Source organism: Lithobates pipiens, unplaced genomic scaffold (assembly GCF_037356315.1).
Source record: "Lithobates pipiens isolate NorthernLeopardFrog02 unplaced genomic scaffold, aLitPip1_a1.2 Scaffold_3, whole genome shotgun sequence".
NCBI classification, from domain to species: Eukaryota; Metazoa; Chordata; class Amphibia; order Anura; family Ranidae; genus Lithobates; species Lithobates pipiens.
Genome location: NW_027507790.1, coordinates 267,793,868 through 267,815,218, shown reverse-complemented (window position 1 = coordinate 267,815,218; position 21,351 = coordinate 267,793,868). Strand labels below are relative to the sequence as shown.

Genomic DNA, 21,351 nt, shown 5'->3' with positions numbered 1-21,351 from the left:
CCAATCAGCAATCAGCTCTCTCTATATCTATATAGATATATGGAAGTCTGACAATCCTATAACACTCACAGCAGCCAATCAGCAAACCGTTTTCCTAGTCTGACCTCTCGGACATTTGCAGGCACTGCTATGTACAGGCACGGAGCTGTGTCCTATAGCAATCGTATTAAAGTGGAGCTCTGGGCCAAATTAAACATGACATGTATGGCGCTGTCTATCAATAGACTTCACATAGCAGTTTGTATTTCTGAGTCCGCACTGTAACGGTTGTATGATTTGTTGATCCTGCCAGCAGGTACGTTATTTTTCCTTTACTTGTAACATGTGAAGTGACATTTGCATTTTACAGGCTGCCCCACCCCCCATCAGCTACACGGTCAGAGCTACCGTTTACCAACCAGCAGGGGGCGCTGACTACAGGTGGGGAAAGCACAGCTGCCTGGAGTTCACACAGGAGGGTGACAACCAGGCTGTACATTGGGAGCTGGGGGGTCACACTATTAAACAAAGCCTCAGGGGTAGCAGAGACTAGCAGGATCATCAGGTGTTTATTCATTGTAATCACACCAATATATAAAAACCTGACACAATGACATTTATATAAAATTTTAATATTACAGAAAACTAACTACAACTGATGTCAATGGGAGTATCACTAGGCTGCATTCACTTCATAGCATCTCATGATCGTGTGGAAATGGCATTGCACATATACACATTTTTGGCTGTTGCTGCGCTATATGGCTAAGACAGCCCATTTATTTCAATGATCTGTCCTACACCCAACAAATGCGGAAAAAGTGTCCCATGCACCTTTATGAGCTTTGTGTGTTTTTTTTAATGGCATGTTTTGGCGTGTTTAATGCATGCTCTTTGTAAGAAAAAAGCGTGTCTGTCTGCCACATTTGGGATGCCGTTAACAATAAATGGAATTGCAGAGATCTCCTTGGTGGAGTATTAGGGATATGGTTGAGCGTAACTAGCACCACCTTTAACAAAAATTTCACTTTTGAGTGGACAGGCCCTTTAAATGTTTATTTTTTGTGGGCAATTGCATTGATGGTAAGTGGTCAGTGGCAGTGTTTTTTTAAACCCCCCTCCATTGGTGGCATTGGTGGTCAGTTTCCGATAACGACGTCCAACGATGTCAATTGCCGATAACGAGGTCCAACAATGTCAATTGTCAATAACGAGGTCCAACTATGTCAATTGCCGATAACGCCGTCCAGTGATGTCAATTGTGGATAACGCCATCCAGTGATGTTAATTGTCAATAACGCCATCCAATGATGTCAATTGTGGATAACACCGTCCAGCAAAAAAAATTGTTGATAACGCCGTCCAGCACCGAAAATTGTCAAGGAGTGGCAGTGGGGGATCCGAGAAGAGGAGGATCCGGGGTGCTCTGTGCAAAACTACTACACAGAGGTGGTAAGTATAACATGTTTGTTATTTTAAAGAAAGAAATTACATTTAGAATCACTTTAACTACTTCCCAACTCCCCATAGCAGATATACTGCTACATTCCATTATGTGCAGAATCGCGTATATATCCAGGATTCTGCACTTCCAGGTAGGGGGAAAGATTTGTCACAGCGGAAGCAGATTAGCGGGTGCCTGCCAATGGATCTCCATCATATGACGGCCTACTATGATCGCAGCAGCGGGCAGCACGCTCTGTGTTCCTGAACACAAACTGAGGTAAAGAGCCAATCAGCGGCTCTCTACCACGTGACACAGCTGATCACGGTGACAACGGAAGCTGGTTACTGGCTCTCTTCACTACTCCTTCTGACGCTGTCAGTGCAAGCGTGTGGAGAAGAGGAGAAAAGAGATGATAATTGGCTTCTACAAGTGCTGCCAATCAGTGCCCACCAGTATTTCCCCATCAATGTCACCTATCAGTGCCGCTCAGTGTCGCCTACAAGTGCCTATCAGTGTTGCCTATCAGTGTCCACCAGTGCTGCATATCAGTGCCCATTGGTGGCTCTTCATCAGTGCCGTCTTATCAGTGCCTATCAGTGCCTCTTCATCAGTGCCCACCAGTGCTTCCTCATCAGCGCTCATCAGTAAAGGAGAAAAATGAACTGTTTGCAAAATTTAAAGAGGAAGTAAACCCTTCCAAACAACTTGGACCTATAGGTAAGCCTAGATTAAGGCTTACCTGTAGGTCCAAGCAATATCTCCTAAACCTATATGGTTTAGGAGATATTTGCCCGAAAATGGGCACCGCTGTCTACGGCGCATGCGCCGTAGACAGCGGCGCGCATGCGCACTAAATGCGGCAAATCCAAGAATGGATTTGCCAAATTTGTCGACTCCCGTGCGCATGCGCGGGAGTGACGTCATCGCGGCCTCGCCGTATGACAGCGGCGGAGCTGCGAGGCGCGACTCCCGTGCGCATGCGCGGGAGTGACGTCATCGCGGCTTCGCCGCTGTCATTGGTCGGAGCTGCGAGACGCCACCAGCAAGATGGACGCGGCGGACTACAGGGATCAGCGGCGACTTCGCTGGCTCCTGTGTCAGGTAAGTGACACATAATGAGCTACTATGCGATGCATAGTAGTCCATTATGCTTTACCTTTGCAGGGAAAAAAAGAGGAAGTAAACCCATCAGGGTTTACTTCCTCTTTAATAATAAACTATGAAAACGTTTTTGTCAAAATTTTCAGTCTTCATTTGTTTATTTAGCAAAACATAAAACCCCGGTGGTGATTAAATACCACCAAAAGAAAGCTCTATTTGTGTGAAAAAATTCTAAAAATGTAATTTGGGTACAGCGTTGCATGACCGCTCAATTGTCATTCAACATGTTACAGCGCTGAAAGCTGAACATTGTCCTGGGCAGGAAGGGGGTGAAAGTGCCCAGTAGGCAAGTCTTAGGGGTAGCAGCTACTGGCAGGATCATCAAGTGTTTATTCGTTTTAATAACACCTGTGCATGTGTGCGTGAGCAAGCCCTGGCTTTTCTTTATGGAGAAGATGGTTTCCCACCTTCTGTACTATACACTGCCAGAGTATGGCCCATGTACACTGCATTTCATATAAAGCTCCGGCATGTAGGTGCCAGTGGAGGGTACAGGTGCAACATCCAGCCTCACTGCCGGCAGCCTGTCAAACTCTATGGGAGGCTGACAGCTATTGCTGCTGGATGGTGCACCTGGCGGTATGAACTTTAGGGACAAAGGGCAGGAACTCAAGAAACCATCCAGCTCAGCGTGCACGGGGTCTATACATGAGGCTAATAGTGTGGTGCTGATATAGTAATTATACTAATTTGTTTGGGAAATATACAGTACATACCAATTAGCCATAACTTTATGGCCACCCGCCATAACCTGTCGAGTTATGGACTCCACTAGACCTCTGAAGGTATAGTGTGGTGTCTGGCACCAAGCTGTCAGTAGCAGATCTTGTAGGTCCTGTAAGTTGTGAGGTGGGGCCTCCATGGATCGGACTTGTTTTTCCAGCATATCCCACAGATGCTCAATTGGAGTCAACATCTCAAACTCGTTGATGTCTCCCTCAAACTATTCTTGAATTCATCAGACCTGGCCACCTTCTTCCATTACTCTGTGGTCCAGTTCTGATGCTCGTGTGCCCATTGTTGGCACTTTTGGCTGTGGACACAGGTGAGCAGGGACACCCTGACCGCTCTGCAGCTACACAGCCCCATACACAACAGAGTGCAATGCTCTGTGTGTTCTGATAACTTTCTATAGGAACCAGCATTCACTTCTTCAGCAAATTGATCTACATCACCTCTTCTATTGGATCGGACTACACCGACCAGCCTACCCTAACCACATACATCCATGGGCCTTGGCCACCCATGACCCATCTCCAGTTTTCCTTCCAATGGACCACTTTTGGTCTGTCCTGACCACTACAGACCGGGAACATCCCACACTTTACCTGTCAGTGGTCAGAATGTTATAGCTGATCGGCATATATACTGTGGAAGCGATAGAACTATGGGGAATTGAGGAATATTTATGGAAGTGGAAGGACATCCCATGAACCTATGTACTGTATGACAATGAATATATGTACGCCAGCAAACAGATGATTCCAACCACTGGCGTACAGGCATACTGGGTGCAGGAGTTGCCATAGCGACCCCATATTTAGTACTGTGAAAAAAACAGTTGAACCTCAACTGCGCAAATTCCGCGCCATGTCTAAAAACAAAATACAAAAAAAGCTGCTCCCTGGAAAAGTGGAAAAAACACCTTAATGGATAATAACAGTAATTAAGGGGCGCTCTGAAATAAACTAAAATGTGAAAAAATTAATCCACCAATTGTCAATAACGGTGGCATTAATAGAAAATACTTATAACAATGATCTAATCACCAAATACAAAAACAAATATAATATCAATAAATAAAAAAATTAAATAAGCTGGACATTGGTGAACCACCAATAAAAAATAAAGTCCCAAATAACGTGTCCCTACTTAAATAAATTCCGCAGATCCAAGTGTAGAAACAAATGTTAATCGTGATATAGCAGCAAATCGGAAAGGCTTGCGACTCCCTCCTCCAAACACGCAGCAATACACCAGTTGTGGAGATGTAAGTCCAAACTGCTTACCAGATTGAAATTTAAACTGCTTACCAGTTTGACCACTTTAATTAAAAAGTAAGTCAAACAACTCCTGTACAGGATAATGCCTGTTCATATGGATACTGATGGAAATGATAGTAGATGATATGTCCCCCTTCACAGACTCAGGCGGCAAATATGAAAAAATAATACAAAAGGATCCATAGCGTAATACTGAGTTTAATAAAAAATAAATGTAAAAACAGACAGCCAAATGGCTCCATACGTGGTTGTGTGCCTGACCTGGCACTAGGGCTGCTCGCTTTGACCGAAAGACTCACTCTCCGACCAAACAAAAAAATTCCTTCCGCATTCGCTATTGGTGTGCGTTCCAGGCCTTCAGACCGGCAAACCAGCTTCCTGAAGACGTTAACAACGAAAGGTACGTCGAAGCGGTACTTGGTCACGCTTTTCGACGCCACTTCCAGCCCTCTGGTTTGCCGGTCTGAAGGCCTGGAACGCACGCCAATAGCGAATGCGGAAGGACTTTTATCGTTTGGTCGGAGAGTGAGTCTTTCGGTCAAAGCGAGCAGCCCTAGTGCCAGGTCAGGCACACAACCACGTAAGGAGCTTCCCGGTCTTCTGTCGCCGCCACCGCCACCTTCCGTTCTTCTTCTTCTTCTTCTTCTGATGTTGCCTCGACGATCTCTCCGGCCGGAATGCCAGGGACGCACTGCGCGGCCACTTATATAGGGACAAGGGGCGGTGTCACATGGGTTGGTGTCACATGGTGACCCCGCCCCCTTACGATGTCATAGTCCCCATGTGACATCAACCCATGTGACCAACCCATGTGACATAAAGCCATGTGACACCGCCCCTTGTCCCTATATAAGTGGCCGCGCAGTGCGTCCCTGGCATTCCGGCCGGAGAGATCGTCGAGGCAACATCTCCTGGAGAAGAAGAAGAAGAACGGAAGGCGGCGGTGGCGGCGACAGAAGACCGGGCCACCGCCTGTAAAAGAGCTATAAGAAGGTGCGGTGGCCCGGCAGAAGAACCGAAGAGGGGGACAAGACCCCCGAAGTCGGGAGAAGAGGCCGGCGGCGAGGAAGAAAGCCGGACTCCTCCGCTAGCAAAAGAGCTACAAGAAGATAGCGGAGGAGTCCGGCGAGAAGACCCCCGAAGACGGAAGACCCCCGGAGCTGTGCAATAAAGTATTTTATCTCGTGTGTTGTGGTTTTTTTGGTACTTTTATTTTACAGGTGAATGGGTAGGGGTACATTGTACCCCATACTCATTCACATAGGGTGGGGGGCCGGTATCCGGGGGCCCCCTTATTAAAGGGGGCTCCCGGATTCCGATAAGCCCCCCGCCCGCAGACCCCGACAACCAACGGCCAGGGTTGTCGGGAAGAGGCCCTTGTCCTCATCAACATGGAGACAAGGTGCTTTGGGGTGGGGGGGCCGCGCGGCCCCCCCTTCCCCAAGGCACCCCCCCATGTTGAGGGCACGCGGCCTGGTACGGCTCAGGAGGGGGGGGCGCTCGCTCGCCCCCCTTTCCTGGCCGGCCGGGTAGCGTGCTCGGACAAGGGTCTGTTGTGGACTTTGGGGGGGACCCCACGCCGATTTTTTTAGGCGTTGGGGTTCCCCTTTAAGTCCATACCAGGCGGCGGGGCCAGCGACGTCTCCTTCGCGGGCCCCGCCTACCTGGATACCCGCTCGAAATGAGCGGACTTTTCTCCGGGCGGGAAAAGTCCGCTCATTTCAAAAGTACAGCGGACTGGCATACACACGGGCGGATTGTCCGCCGAAATGCGAGTACGACGGACAGTATTTCGAACATTCCGAAATACTTAGTCCGCCGTACTGCACGCTGAAAAAGTCAGCTGAAGCCCACACACGAGCGGACTGTCCGCTGAAATGTGTTTCGGCGGACTAAGTAGGCCATACAGTCCGCCCGTGTGTACGCGGCATTGCTTTTTAATTAAAGTGGTCAAACGAATCTGGTAAGCAGTTTGGACTTACATCTCCACAACTGGTGTATTGCTGCGTGTTTGGTGAAGGGAGTCGCAAGCCTTTCCGATTTGCTGCTATATCACGATTAACATTTGTTTCTACACTTGGATCTGCAGAATTTATTTAAGTAGAGACACGTTATTTGGGACTTTATTTTTTATTGGTGGTTCACCAATGTCCAGCTTATTCCATTTTTTTATTTATTGATATTATATTTGTTTTTGTATTTGGTGATTAGATCATTGTGTTAGGTGTGACCTCAACAAGTCACCTATTTGTCAGGTTATGTTACCGTTTCCCAATTGTTAGTTAGAGTTCTTATCCAAGCAAAGAGACACAGAGGTATTCAGTATTTCTGCTCAGAAGTCCGTCGTTAACTCTGACTGTCTCTGACTGACTGTGGCTCTGAGCTCTTTATTACTTCTCTTTTATAGACAGAAAAGAGCAAACATCAGCAAATGTAAAAAAAACAACATTTTCAAAGTAAAGACAATTCTCCGGGTGTTATCAGCTGATAAGACAATCTTCTGGGCGTAGACTGCTTTTTAGGGCTGATGCGGCCTCTTCTTGATGAGTACGTGACAATAGATGACGAATCCTTATTTTACAGAGAAGGATAGAAAAATACATGTATTTAGTATGACATACGGTCAGCCATTTTGTTTCAACATACCTCAATCCTTACATTTCCCCCTTTGACATCACCCCTCCCTCTTGCCCTGGGTCCACCTGAACAAGTTCTAGTCAGCCTATATCCAGAGTACTCTCCCTGACCGCGAGTTGTCAGAGGGGTATACACCCATCCCCCCTGGACAGTACCAACATCTAAAATTCAGGAAGAGTGGCTTTTCTGACAGATGGGTGATGTCAAGAAACTAAATCCACCTATCTTCACAAAAGTTCCATCTTTTCCGCATCATTTACCTTGGCTTTCTTGCAAAAGCACATGAGCAGTTTAAAGCATGCATAAAAGAAAAATACGAATAAGAGCACCACTATAATCGTCATTGCTGCCTTCTTAACCCAAGAGAATAACCCTGAGAAACTAAAAGTTCCACCAAACGGATCCCAGTCGCGACCAATATTTCGGGCCTTCTCTTGTAAATTCTTTACTTCCGTACGGTGTTGTGCAATGATGTCATAATAGTCAGGTACCTCAATGCTGGTGTTATGTATCCAAGTACAGCACTCATAGTCCTCAGTAGTTTCACAGAGTCCTGTCAGTGCTGCACTCATACTTTCAATTGCTAATTCATGTAATTCTAATTGTTGTCTGATGGCTCTGGTCTCCAGATTTAACTTAGTAATGTCATCAGAGTTTTTCTCCAAAACATCATTAATAATTCCTGTATAGTTATTTAGTCTTTTCATTAAGTCTATACCCCATCCTGTCCAGGACGGGAACCAAGCCCATGCCATGTCCTTCTTCAGGAATATTTCTCTTTTACTACGATACCTGAGGGGATATCTAGGGTGCATGCTAGCTTCTAATAGGTGATCACCTCGTTCATCACCTACTACTCCCATTACTGGTACTAAACTTGCGAGGTAGCACCATCCCTGAGCTTTTCTAGGTATCCAAGTATAACATTTATCCTCACAACAGATATATATATTATTTCCTAGAGCTACTGATCTTGAACTGATATCATTTCTATAACGAGAGGTGTATCCATAGAGGGATAAGTTGGATACTAACCACCTAACATTATTATCCACAATGTTAGTGAGGAAGTCAGATAATGTCTGGTGTGTGCTGGAATTACTGGGATAGAAGCTTCCATTTAATATGACAATGGACAAATTAAACTTGCTGTCTTGGCATTCTCCATTTCCTCCCGTTGTGTTCCCTAAGTTGAAACACCAATCAGGGAAAAAGGCGAGACCATTTGACTTAAACATTACTGTCTCATTGGTATTTGTTCTAATTATGTTAATGCTACTGTTAGCAAGATCAGTATAGTTTATAGGAACTGCCATCAGTGGTATACTTGCTGTGCTGGGGTGTAATTTGCTACAAATCCAACATTTCTCATATCCTGACTTCTGGGCATAAGCATATTTAAACTTCAGTAATAACATTTTTTTAGAAAATCCTTCATCCTTGTGTATTTTATTCTGTGAGGTAACCAAACTATTAGCCAGAATTACTGAAACAATAAAAAGATACATGTTGTCATTTGCCAACTGGCTCCTTTTTACAATGAGAAGCGTGGATCCAGGTAGGTTTCCCTTCCAATTTCACTGAGGTTGCTGTAATCAATAGCACCTGGAAAGGACCTTCAAACCTTGGTTCCAGTGTCTTTCTGGTATGTTTCTTTACATACACATAGTCTCCTGGTTGTAGATCGTGAGTACCTGTGACAGAATTAGGGTCTGGAAGAGAAGAATACACACTCTTGTGGATTTTAGTCAGACGCTGTTGCAACTGTATTACATACGTAGTTAAACTATCACATTGTAATTGCATACTTTGAGGAAAATATAAACCTAATCTAGGTGCACTTCCAAACAGTATTTCATATGGGGATAACCCAGTTTTTCCTGTTGGGGTGTACCTAATAGAGAACAAAGCTAAGGGTAGGCACTCAGGCCATGGTTTGTTCAACTCCTGCATAGCTTTTTGTATTTTCAGCTTGATTGTACCATTTACTCTTTCTACTGATCCTGAACTCTGTGGGTGGTAAGGAGTATGAAAACTTTGTTGAACCCCTAACATTGCCATCACATTTTGCATTATTTCTCCCGTGAAATGTGTCCCCCTATCTGATTCTATTGTTTCTGGGAGACCAAACCTAGGTATCAGCTCAGTAATCAGTTTCTTGGCGGTGGCTTTTGCCGTAGATGATTTCACAGGATAACTTTCTGGCCAGCCTGAAAATAAGCAGATGCACACGAGAACAAATTCAAAGGGGCCGCTCTTAGGCATTTGTATGTAGTCAATCTGCAGTCTCTGAAAGGGATATTGGGCCCGGACCTGATGTTTACGTGGGGTTTTCACTCTCTGTCCTGGGTTATTAATCAGACAGATTTGGCATGCAGCACAGTAGTTCCTTGCAGTACTACTGAATCCAGGGGCTAGCCATCCTTGGCTTACAATCCTATACATAGAATTGGAGCTGACATGAGTGGGTAAGTGAACAGCCGCTGCCATTGCGGGGTACAGAGAAGCGGGTAGACATATTTTGTCTCCTTCTCTCCATACATTGTCAAGGCCTGGTGCAGCTCCCTCCTTAACCCAACGGTCCTTCTCAATAGCCCCTGCTTGTTCCTGTAGTTCCATTAGCTGCTGCCATGTGGTTTCGGGCATACTCACCTGTACCGTGGCTAAGGTCTCAGGGCTTACTTCCCCTAGAGCTGCCTTCTTTGCAGTTAAATCTGCAAATGCGTTTCCTTTTGCCTCAGTTGTTTTTGCGCTCGTGTGTGCCGCTATCTTCATGATGGCTACTCTTATAACCTTTTGAAGATTGTTCAGGACTCTTTTGATTCCTTCACCATGTTTAACAGGTGTGCCTGCTGCTGTAAGGTAACCTCTAGCTTTCCATATGTGGCCATAATCATGTGCCACACCGTAGGCGTATGCGGAATCAGTGTAAATGTTCCCTTCTTGTCCCTCTAAGTGTTCTAGGGCTTTCTCTAGAGCGGTTAGTTCCGCTTCTTGTGCCGACATGTGTGCTGGTAGTGACTTTGCCTCAATTACCTGTGTGTCCGTTACCACAGCATAACCTGTGTGATATTTACCTTTGTCATCGGCAAATCTACTACCATCTATGTACAGTGTGTGTTCTGCATTTGCAATGGGTATGTCTGTGACATGTGGGAACCCCGTGGTTTCTTGTTCCATAAGTTGGAAACAATCGTGTTCATCAGATGTTATGTCATGAAATGAAAGTGTGTCAGAATCCTGAGTATCTTGTGCTGTATCTACACCATTATCATCATTACTCCCCCCTGTCAAATCTGTCTGTAATGGTAAAAGCTGTGCTAAGTTAAAAGAAGTGCATCGCTGAAAGGTAACATTGGGGGGTAGGAGCAAGGTGCATTGTAGACGCAGCTGCCTTGCCATTGATATGTGTTTTGGTTGGACCTGTGATAAGATGGCGTGTATGTCATGTGTGGTATGTACCACTACAGGATTGTCTAAGACAATTTCTGAGGATTTGTCAATGATAATTGACACTGCTGCAACTGCTCGTACACAGGACGGTGATCCTCTAGAGACAGGATCGAGAGCCGCCGAGAAGTATGCTACCGGCCTTTGTTTGATGTGTTGTTGTGTCAACACCCCTGTTGCGTGTCCCGTGATTTCAGCAATGTACAAATGAAATGTTTTGGTATAATCAGGGATCCCGATCGCAGGTGCCGAAATTAGTAACCTTTTTAAGGTGCTAAAAGATTCATGACCTGCTTCTGTGAGTACATAGGGTACTATTTTCAAGCAATCATATAATGGCTGCATCAGAGAACTGGCATGTGGTATCCATTGTCTACAATATGATACCATTCCCAGAAACATACGAAGTTGCTTAAAGTTGCGTGGGATATTCATTTGTCTTATGGCCTGGACTCGGTCTTCAGTGAGATGTCGAGTACCCTGGGATATACAGTGGCCCAAAAAGACAACCTTTTTCTGACATACCTGTAACTTAGTTCTATTCACCTTGCACCCTTTTTCAGCCAGGAATTGTAACAATGAGAGAGTGGCTTTTAAACAAGTATCGTTATCCGGACAACATAACAATAGGTCATCTACATATTGCAACAATACACAAGTGTCAGGTGGTTGCCATTCTCCTAACACTGTCTGCAGGGCTTGTGAGTATAGAGTTGGCGAATGCGCCATTCCTTGAGGTAGGCGTGTCCAGGTTAGCTGACGGTTTCGAAGGCGGAACGCGAACCATGGTTGACATTCCTCCGCCAGGGGTACAGAAAAGAAAGCATTTGCCAAGTCTACAACTGTAAATGAGGAGCTATCTGATGGTATTTCTGACAGTAAGGTATGCGGGTTCGGTACTAATGGCGTTATTGGGGCCAATATTTTGTTTATTGCCCTTAAGTCCTGTACCATCCTATACCTTATTGGGCCATCCCCCAATGTCTTTTTCTTAACTGGATACAATGGGGTATTGGCTGGTGATTGTATTTCTTTTAATGCTCCACTTTTAAGTAGAGCCTCCACTTGTAGTTCTATAGCTGCTTCCTGGGGCGCACTGAGTGGGTACTGTTTCTGCTGAGGGAGAACTGCTCCTGGAATCAGCTGTAGAGTAACCGGGGGTATGGGCAGAAACCCAACGTCTGCTGGATGTGTTTCCCATAACCCTTCTGGAAGGCTAGACAGAATTTGGTCTATTTCCGGTGAGGGCGTATTGGACGGTTCTGGTTCTTCTTCCAAGCATTGTATTTTACTACAGATTTCTATACCCTCTGGGTCATCTCCTATTGCTAGGGTGACCATGCCATCTGGGTGATAAGTAATGTTCGCTCCTATTTTCTGAAGAATGTCTGCTCCTAATAAATTAGTGGGAGCTCCTCTGGAAATCAAAAAGCGTGACAAAAACATGTGATTTCCTATCTTTACTTTTAAAGGTTTAGTCAGCGGGGCATCAGTCAGGAGTCCGTCATAACCACTTATGGGTATGGTGTCACGGGACGTCATGTGTGGAGGGACTACTGAATCAGACAACAGACTGCGTGGCGCTCCTGTGTCAACCAAACAAGGAATATGTTTACCTTCCACCTTCATCAACATGTGGAGCATTTTGTTCTCTGATTCAGCTAGGACTGGGGCAAGTCATGCGGTCGGATCGTCCCTATCATTGGTACGCCTCTGTCTGTAGTCCCTCGTGTCTCTGTCCGTGTTTCCTTCCTGTTCGTCTTTTATCCTTTTCCTACAGTCTCTTTTTATATGTCCCACCTTGTTGCAGTAATAACAGGTAAGAGGTTTACGGGAGGAATTCCCTCCTTCATTGACCCGGGCAACAGTGTTAACTCCCGGTGTCCTTCTGGGTTTAGTTTCTGCTAAATCAGCCTCTATGCCTTGTGCTTTCTGCAACAATGTTCCTCTGTCCCGTATGGCTCTCCATTCGGGAGTACATGCCTTCAGTTTGTCACCTATTTGGGGTACTAGTCCTTCCATAAACTGTCGATTGAAAGCCCTAATGGTGACGGGTAAGGCTAAATCTAGACCTTCGTCAGCCATCATGCTTTCCATGTTGAGGTAAAATTCTGTAACAGTCTGACCTGGGGCCTGTTTTATGGGCGCTGTCGAACCCCTTTCCTGCTGTTTCCCTTGGCAAAATTCTCGTAACTGAGCAATAAACAGGGGTCTAGAGTCTATATGACGAGGATGTACTCCTGGTGGATCTGTGGTAGGATCCCCTTGTGGTCTATGTGGAGCAATTTCATTCATAAATTGATTAAACATCGTTAGTGTCATTTTATGTCTACATATATCTTCCCCATCTTGCCAAGTTGCTTCATGTGTGTCTAGTAATTGTGTCACGAATCTACAGAATGCGGCAGGTTTTGCTACGGGATCAGGAGCATTCTGTATTAATGCCATAAGAGTGTCAGCCGACCAAGGTGTCCATGTCCTCAGAACGACTTGTCGGGTCACTGTAGGTGGCTGTCCTGCTTGACCCGCATTTGGATTATTTACTTGTATTACCCTAGTCCGACTATGGACTGGAGCTACGGGCTCTGGTCTTTGAGCGCCGCAATGTACACATTCCTGTGCCCAGTCTGGGTTCTGGATACCGCATACTCGGCATACCCATCCTCTTCCTCTTAAGGAAGGATAAAGTTTTGGTCTTTCGCTACCTGGTGTGGTAGTGTTATAAGGAGGTGGAGTATCTCCCGTATTAACCCTATCGCCGGGAGCAGAAGGAAGACTTTTGTGTCGGACCTTCATATCCCATCCACCCTTTTCCTGACAATACTCCCATCCCTCCTCTTCAGCCCTGTTGGAAACCTTAATTAAACATTGTATTTGTGATACCCATCTGTTCTGCAATATCTCTCCCTGTCTATCTCTCTTTATTTCTTCCCAACCTTCTACACTTAATCCATTTTCTCCATCCATCCCCAATTTCTTGAGAATCCTATTTGTGCCCTGTGCCTTATCCTTCCCATACAACATTGTAATTATGTCTTTAACAGCATAACATTTCTGAGATTCCTCCTGGGGTTTACCATGTGTCTGGCCCATTTTGACAGTCCTGCCTAGGTGGCGTTTGGATCACTTACTAAGTGTCTCGTTGCCTTCTCCTCCTAGGGTGCCAAAATACTAAAAAACCTCTCCTGGATGAGATCGAATTACTTTATATGCTAGCCAACTGACAAATATTATGACCAGACTGACGGCTACAACATATACAAGCATTCCCTTTTGGTGGCCAAACACATATGACTAGATCTCCGGGCTTTGTGGAGACCTTATTTCCCTTCCCATTACCATGGAATCTCTCAGCATTCGTTTCTTATTCCTGCTTTATCGAGGCAGTCAGGACTTATACTTTCAACCCGTTTTTAGGCTCATGAATCAAAAAGCGTATATCAAACTTAAGTGTCGGACCCCCAAAGTACTCTTACGAGTTAAGGGCGCATTCCGTTACCCATTGGGATGATATATGTTTCAATTCACACCATACAAACAGGGCTTATCTCATTCACAACAGACAGATGACAAGTAGACAGACAAGAAACAACGGTAACATAAGCCAAAATATTAAGTTCAAGACCCACTTACTACAGAGGTTGGTGTTTACCTGAAGAACAATTCAGACAGATCAGGTGGGCACAAATCTAAGAAGCACAGAGTTTATAAGAAAATAAAGCTTTTCTTACCTGCGCAGGATTTGTCTGTGGTTCTTTGATGTGCCCAGCCTCTTTGTTCCGTCCTTATGTTCGTTCGCCTCTTGTAGTTTCTTCAGCGAGTCCCTATTCGCGGCGCCAGAAATGTTAGGTGTGACCTCAACAAGTCACCTATTTGTCAGGTTATGTTACCGTTTCCCAATTGTTAGTTAGAGTTCTTATCCAAGCAAAGAGACACAGAGGTATTCAGTATTTCTGCTCAGAAGTCCGTCGTTAACTCTGACTGTCTCTGACTGACTGTGGCTCTGAGCTCTTTATTACTTCTCTTTTATAGACAGAAAAGAGCAAACATCAGCAAATGTAAAAAAAACAACATTTTCAAAGTAAAGACAATTCTCCGGGTGTTATCAGCTGATAAGACAATCTTCTGGGCGTAGACTGCTTTTTAGGGCTGATGCGGCCTCTTCTTGATGAGTACGTGACAATAGATGACGAATCCTTATTTTACAGAGAAGGATAGAAAAATACATGTATTTAGTATGACATACGGTCAGCCATTTTGTTTCAACATACCTCAATCCTTACAATTGTTATAAGTATTTTCTATTAATGCCACTGTTATTGACAATTGGTGGATTAATTTTTTCACATTTTAGTTTATTTCAGAGCGCCCCTTAATTACTGTTATTGACCCCATATTTACCCCCGGGGGGGGGGGGGGGCTGTGGTGGCTCCCTGCTTTGTTTGTACATTCTGTTTTTTTCCAAACACAAAATCCTGGAATGATGTGATAATGGGGGCTCTGATGTAATGATGGGGGCTCTGATGTAATGATGGGGGCTCTGATGTGATGATGGGGGCTCTGATGTGATGATGGGGCTCTGTACATTGCTCTAATGACTGACAATATCCACTAAGGTGAGCTAAGTTTAGATTTTTGCAGTGTCATTTGTTTTATTCTTTCTCTCAGAGGCAGTTTTCAGGTGTTTGAGTGCTAAAAATAACGCCTGTAAAGCTCCTCTCATGCCTACCCAGTGTAGAATCCCGAGGGCTTTCACACTAGGGGGGGGGGGGGGGTGCACTTGCAGGATGGTGAAAAAAGTCCTACAAGCAGCATCTTTAGGGCAGTTTAGGAGCGCTGTATACACCGCCCTGTATACACATCCTCTGTATACACCGCTCCTGTATACACCTCCTCTGTATACACCGCCCCTGTATACACCTCCTCTGTATATGCCTCCTTTGTATACGCCGCCCCTGTATACACCGCCCCTGTATACGCCTCCTCTGTATATGCCTCCTCTGTATACGCCCTTCCTGTATACACCGCTCCTGTATACACCTCCTCTGTATACACCGCCCCCGTATACACCGCCCCCTGTACACACCTTCCCTGTACACAGCGCCCCTGTATACACCTCCCCTGTATACACCTCCCCTGTATGCACCTCCTTTGTTTACGGCGCCCCTGTTTACGGCACCCCTGTTTACACTGCTCCTGTATACACCGCCCCTGCCCATTTTATTGAAAGGGCAGCGCTTCCAAAGTGCCTGAAAAGTGATTCGGATGCGCCACAACACAGGCATTTTAACCCCTTCTTGGGGATTAAAAACACCCTGCTAGTGGCTGAAAATGGCAATAAAACAGCAGTAAAGCGCCACTAAAACGGGCAGCACTTTAACGCTAACGCAGTGCTCCCTAATATTAAAGTGGTTGTAAAAGTTCATGTTTTTTCATTTCAATGCCTCCTATGCATTAAGGTTAAAAAACATTTGGCGATTGCAGGACCCCAGCCCCCCCCCCCTGCCCGTTTACTTACCTGAGTCCTCGAATGTCCCGCTTCGAAAGCGCCCTTGATGTTGACCCGGTCTTCACGGCTCTTCATTGGATAGATTGATAGCAGCGCAGCTATTGGCTCGCACTGCTGTCAATCAACTCCAATGATGCGAGGGCTGGGGGGCAGGGCCGAGTCCTGTAGTCGGCAGTTTATGGATAGGACTCAGGAGCACGCCCGCAAGCTAACCCCCCTGGGGGAGCGCTTCCCAGAGGGAGTTAGCTGATGTGGGGAGGAGCCGAGACAGCCGCCGAGGGACCCCAGAAGACGAGGATCGGGGCCACTCTGTGCAAAACAAGCTGCACAGTGGAGGTATGACATGTTTGTTATTTAAAAATAAAAAAAGATCTTTGATAACTTTGATATTATTCAGGTCGGTCTCCACTCCTCAGAGGTTGTCTGCTCCAGAGTACACTGTGTCACTGGGGAAAAGTGCTGGCTGGGTCACCTTGTGTAGGTAATTCAGTAAACTACGGGGCCCACCAAAACCCATCCTGGGCACCCTGAGCGTCTAGTTTCACCCACATAGAGTGACAGGGCCAAACACGCTGTAAAAGCAGCAGATGGTAATGGTGGGGGCCCCAGGTCAGCTTTTGCAGCGGAGCCCACAAGCCTCAAGCTACGCCACTGATGCCGTCACCATGCTGATGTTTTATATGAGACCATAAACCGTAATTACGGGCGGCACAGTGGTGTAGTCGGTAGCACTCTCACCTAGCACTAAGAAGGGTCACTGGTTCAAATCCCAACCATGACACTGCCTGCCTGGAGTTTGCATGTTCTCCCTGTGCCTGCATGGGTTTTCTCCTGGTACCCCAGTTTCCTCCCACACTCCAAAGACATTCAGTTATGGTTAATTGGATTCTGTCCAAAATTGGCCCTAGTATATGAATGGGGACCTTGGATTGTGGGCTCCTTGATGGTAGGGACCGATGTGAGTGTGCAATTTACAGGGATAGGGACAATTGTAGATACTCACTCAGGTGGAACTGGATGGACTGCTGTCTTTATTCAACCTTACTAACTATGTAACTATGTAATGCTGCTGATGATCTGTATACCATGAATGCACACCTTTCATTAGAAATTGTTTGCACCCCGCTCAGAGACGTATCTAGTGAAAATGGAGCCTATGGCAAGAACTGAAACTGCGCCCCTGTCAAAACATTTGAAACCCATCTTTCAGATAACCTTAAAGAGGGATTCCACCTACAAAAAAAAATTAAAAGCCAGCAGCTATAAATACTACAGCTGCTCACTTTTAATAAATGGACACTCACCTGTCCCGGGTTCCAGCGATGCCGGCAGCCGAGGCCAATCGATCGCTCGGCTCTCGGCTGCTGCCGCCACCATTCTAGGTGAGGGAATCAGGAAGTGAAGCGAATCAGCTTCACTTCCCGGTTCCCTACTGCGCATGCGCGAGTCACGCAGCGCAATAGGAATTGTCCGCGCTGTCTCTGAGACCCGTGTGTGTCCCAGCAGACAGCGCGGCAGGACAGGAAATGGCGTAGACTCCCACGGGAGTCTATGCCCGAAAGTGGGTGTAAATACCTGTCTTTGACAGGTATCTCCACCCCTCTCCCCCCTGAAAGTTGCCAATTGTGACACCGGAGGGGGGGAGGGATCCGATCAGCGGAAGTTCCACTTTAGGGTGGAACCCCGCTTTAACAAAAAAAAACAGCTAACAAAACTGCAAGTCAAAATCTTTTAATCTTCCAATTAACAAATTGCAAATGCAGAAACATCAGCACCCATAAATGCGGCCTCACCAGCACTCATAAATGCAGTAACATCAGCACCCATAAATGCAGTAACATCAGCCCCCATAAATGCAGTAACATCAGCCCCTATAAATGCGTCCTCACCAGCACCCATAAATGCAGTGACAGTACCTTATACAGCCAGTGACAGTACCTGATACAGCCAGTGACAGTGCCTGATTACAGTCAGTGACAGTACCTTATACAGCCAGTAACAGTGCCTGATTACAGCCAGTGACAGTACCTGATTACAGCCAGTGACAGTACCTGATTACAGCCAGTGACAGTGCCTGATTACAGCCAGTGACAGTGCCTGATTACAGCCAGTGACAGTACCTGATTACAGCCAGTGACAGTGCCTGATTACAGCCAGTGACAGTGCCTGATTACAGCCAGTGACAGTGCCTGATACAGCCAGTGACAGTGCCTGATTACAGCCAGTGACAGTGCCTGATTACAGCCAGTGACAGTGCCTGATTACAGCCAGTGACAGTGCCTGATTACAGCCAGTGACAGTACCTGATTACAGCCAGTGACAGTGCCTGATTACAGCCAGTGACAGTGCCTGATTACAGCCAGTGACAGTGCCTGATTACAGCCAGTGACAGTACCTGATACAGCCGGTGACAGTGCCTGATTACAGTCAGTGACAGTACCTGATACAGCCGGTGACAGTGCCTGATTACAGCCAGTACCAGATTATGACCAGAACCAGTACCTGATACAACCAGTGTCAGTATCTATTTACAGCCAGTGCCAGTGCTTGATTACAACTAGTGCCAGTGCCTGATTACAGTTGGTACCAGTGCCTGATTACAGCAAGTACCAAAGCCTGAATACAACTGAGTACCATTATCTAATTGCAGCCAGCATCACTGCCTAATTAAAGCATGCGCCAGTGCCTGACAACAGCCATTATCAGTGCCTGATTATAGTCCATACCATACCTGTGCCTGATTGCAGCAGGTACTAGTATCTGACTAAAGCCAGCACCAATGGGCAGTTACAGTTTGTACCAGTGCCTGATTGCAACCAATGTCAGTGCCTGATTAGAGTGATGGTGGCAGGTGACACGGGCCTTGGTAGTTCCACTTCAGAGTCCTCACCGACCACGTCACACAGACCCGTGAGAAGAGAAGATGAAGCAGACAGCAGTTGTGCAGAGGAGGGTAGTCGGAGCTTTAGGCTCCCCCTCCGCCAGTTTCCCTATGGCTAGGGGCGGTCACTCTGGCCAGAACCAACTCATCAGCCGTCATGGGGCCACCTGTTGCCTCCCTCCTCACTTGCTAATGAAGTACTGTGCTTCAGCAGGCTGACCGTGGCGCTGGGGACTAGATTGTGCGGAAGGCGGCCACGAGAGGACGGGTGGGACTTTTTTTTTTGTGCGGGGTGGCTTTTTTGCCCCCCCCCCCCCCCATGGCGCCCATGACACTTGCCATGGTTGCCATACCCTAGATACGCCTCTGACCCCAGTATATAATTCAGCCTAAAGGCTGCAAGCTGTGATATATTCCCCCAGTCACCCCAATTTATAAAACAGTTCATGGGTTCAGCCTGTAATATCCTTTCTTCAGTCATCCCAATATGTAATACAGCAGCCTATGGGTGCAACCTGTAATATCTTCTCCAGCCACCCCAATATATAACAGCCAATGGAGAGCAACCTGTAAAATCTTTCCTTATTCACCCCAATATACAATGCAGCTTATAAGTGCAACTTATAATATCTTCCTCTATCTTCCCCTAGTCACTTCACTATATAATACAGCCAATGGTGCACCCTGTAATATCTTTCATTAGTCGCCCCAATATGTAATACAGTCACCCCATTAGGGGAAATAATAACTTCCCCTAGTCACCCCAATATATAATACAGCCAACGGTGCAATATGAAATATTTTCCCTCTTTCACCCTGATATACAATACAGCTTATGTGTGCAACCCGGAATAACTTCCTCAAGTCACTCCAATATATAATACAACCTATGGGTGCACCCTGTAATATCTTCCACAGCCACCCCAATATATAACAGCCAATGGTGCAACCTGTAAAAACATGCTCAACCCCCCCACCCAAGATTTATGAGCGTTCTGTATCGGCAAAAATCTCCCCACAAAAATACTGAGCACTAATTTGCATTCTTTGTCAGTACTAGAATCCCTTTAGGACCCAGCACAACTCACCTGACACAGCCTGTGTCTGGGAAACAACAGTGATTGGCCTGCTCACGTTTAAATCACCTGTATCAGCATTCAGTCAGCGCTCGTGTTAGAGTTCACTCATGTTTGATCCAGCTGATATTTGCTCTGTGACTTTCGTGTTTGACCCGGCTTGTTTGACCCTCCGTACTTGCTTCTGATTCTGTACCGTTTGGATTCTGATCTACCTGTGTATGACCCAGCTTGCCTAGACTACGCTTTGCCTGATTCTACTAGTACCCTCATCTGCAGCAGTGAACCACAAGGTCCAGCAATCATCTATCCTCATCTACAGCAGTGAACTACAAGGTCCAGCAATCATCTATCCTCACCTACAGCAGTGAACTACAAGGTCCAGCAATCATCTACCTTCGTCTGCAGCGGTGTACTACAAGTCTCAGCTGACCTGCTCTGCTTAGACCTGCTCATGGTATGTGCTTTGAACTCTTTGTATAATCAGCACACCTGAACTGTTACTTGTTATCTGCACCTAGCCTGACATTAACACGAGCCAATACATAAAGGGAAACCTATCATGAATCCTGAACAGGCTCAGTTGTTTGCACAAGAACTTTGCTGTTTATCACATCAAGTTCAGGAAATGGCCACAGAGCTCACCAAGGTGCAATCTCCTTCTACTACCACCATTACTAAAACTCCATCTGAACCTAAAATTCCTTTGCCCGACCGGTTTTCTGGTGACCGTAAAGCGTTTTGCAACTTTAAAAACAGCTGCAAATTATATTTCAAGTTGAGGCCATCCTCGTCTGGCCATGAAACTCAGAGGGTTCAAATCATTATCTCTCTGCTACAGGGTGACCCCCAGGCTTGGGCCTTTAACCTGGAACCTAACCATCCAGCCTTACTAACAGTAGATGCCTTCTTTGAAGCCCTTGGGTTGCTATATGATGATCCAGATCGTGCTGCTACTGCAGAATCGACCCTGCGTAACTTAAAACAAGGAACTACCACAGCTGAAATGTATTGCTCAGAGTTTCGCAGGTGGGCCCCGGAATCTGGCTGGAATGATGCAGCTCTCCGCAGCCAGTTTAGAATTGGCCTTTCAGATGCGATTAAAGACGCTCTGGTCAACTTCTCCTACCCAGCCTCACTGGAGGAGGCTATGTGTCTAGCTATTAGAATTGACCGCCGCCAGCGAGAGAGGAGGCGAGAACAAACAA

General features: G+C 46.2%; 1 protein-coding gene across 1 annotated transcript; it reads right to left on the bottom strand.

The window, feature by feature from the left end:
• Positions 1–6,835: 6,835 nt before the first annotated feature.
• Positions 6,836–14,955, bottom strand: LOC143941137 (uncharacterized). The gene is made up of 2 exons (XM_077463140.1): positions 14,409–14,955; positions 6,836–8,939 (listed from the first exon to the last, which is right to left on the bottom strand). Exon 2 carries the CDS (start codon positions 8,733–8,735, stop codon positions 7,455–7,457), a length of 1,281 nt encoding a protein of 426 aa, XP_077319266.1. The 5' UTR covers positions 8,736–8,939; positions 14,409–14,955; the 3' UTR covers positions 6,836–7,454.
• Positions 14,956–21,351: the final 6,396 nt, after the last annotated feature.

Coding starts and splice junctions, on each gene's coding strand:
- LOC143941137 (XM_077463140.1), bottom strand. CDS start 8,735: ATGTATCTTTTTATTGTTTCAGTAATTCTGGCTAATAGTTTGGTTACC.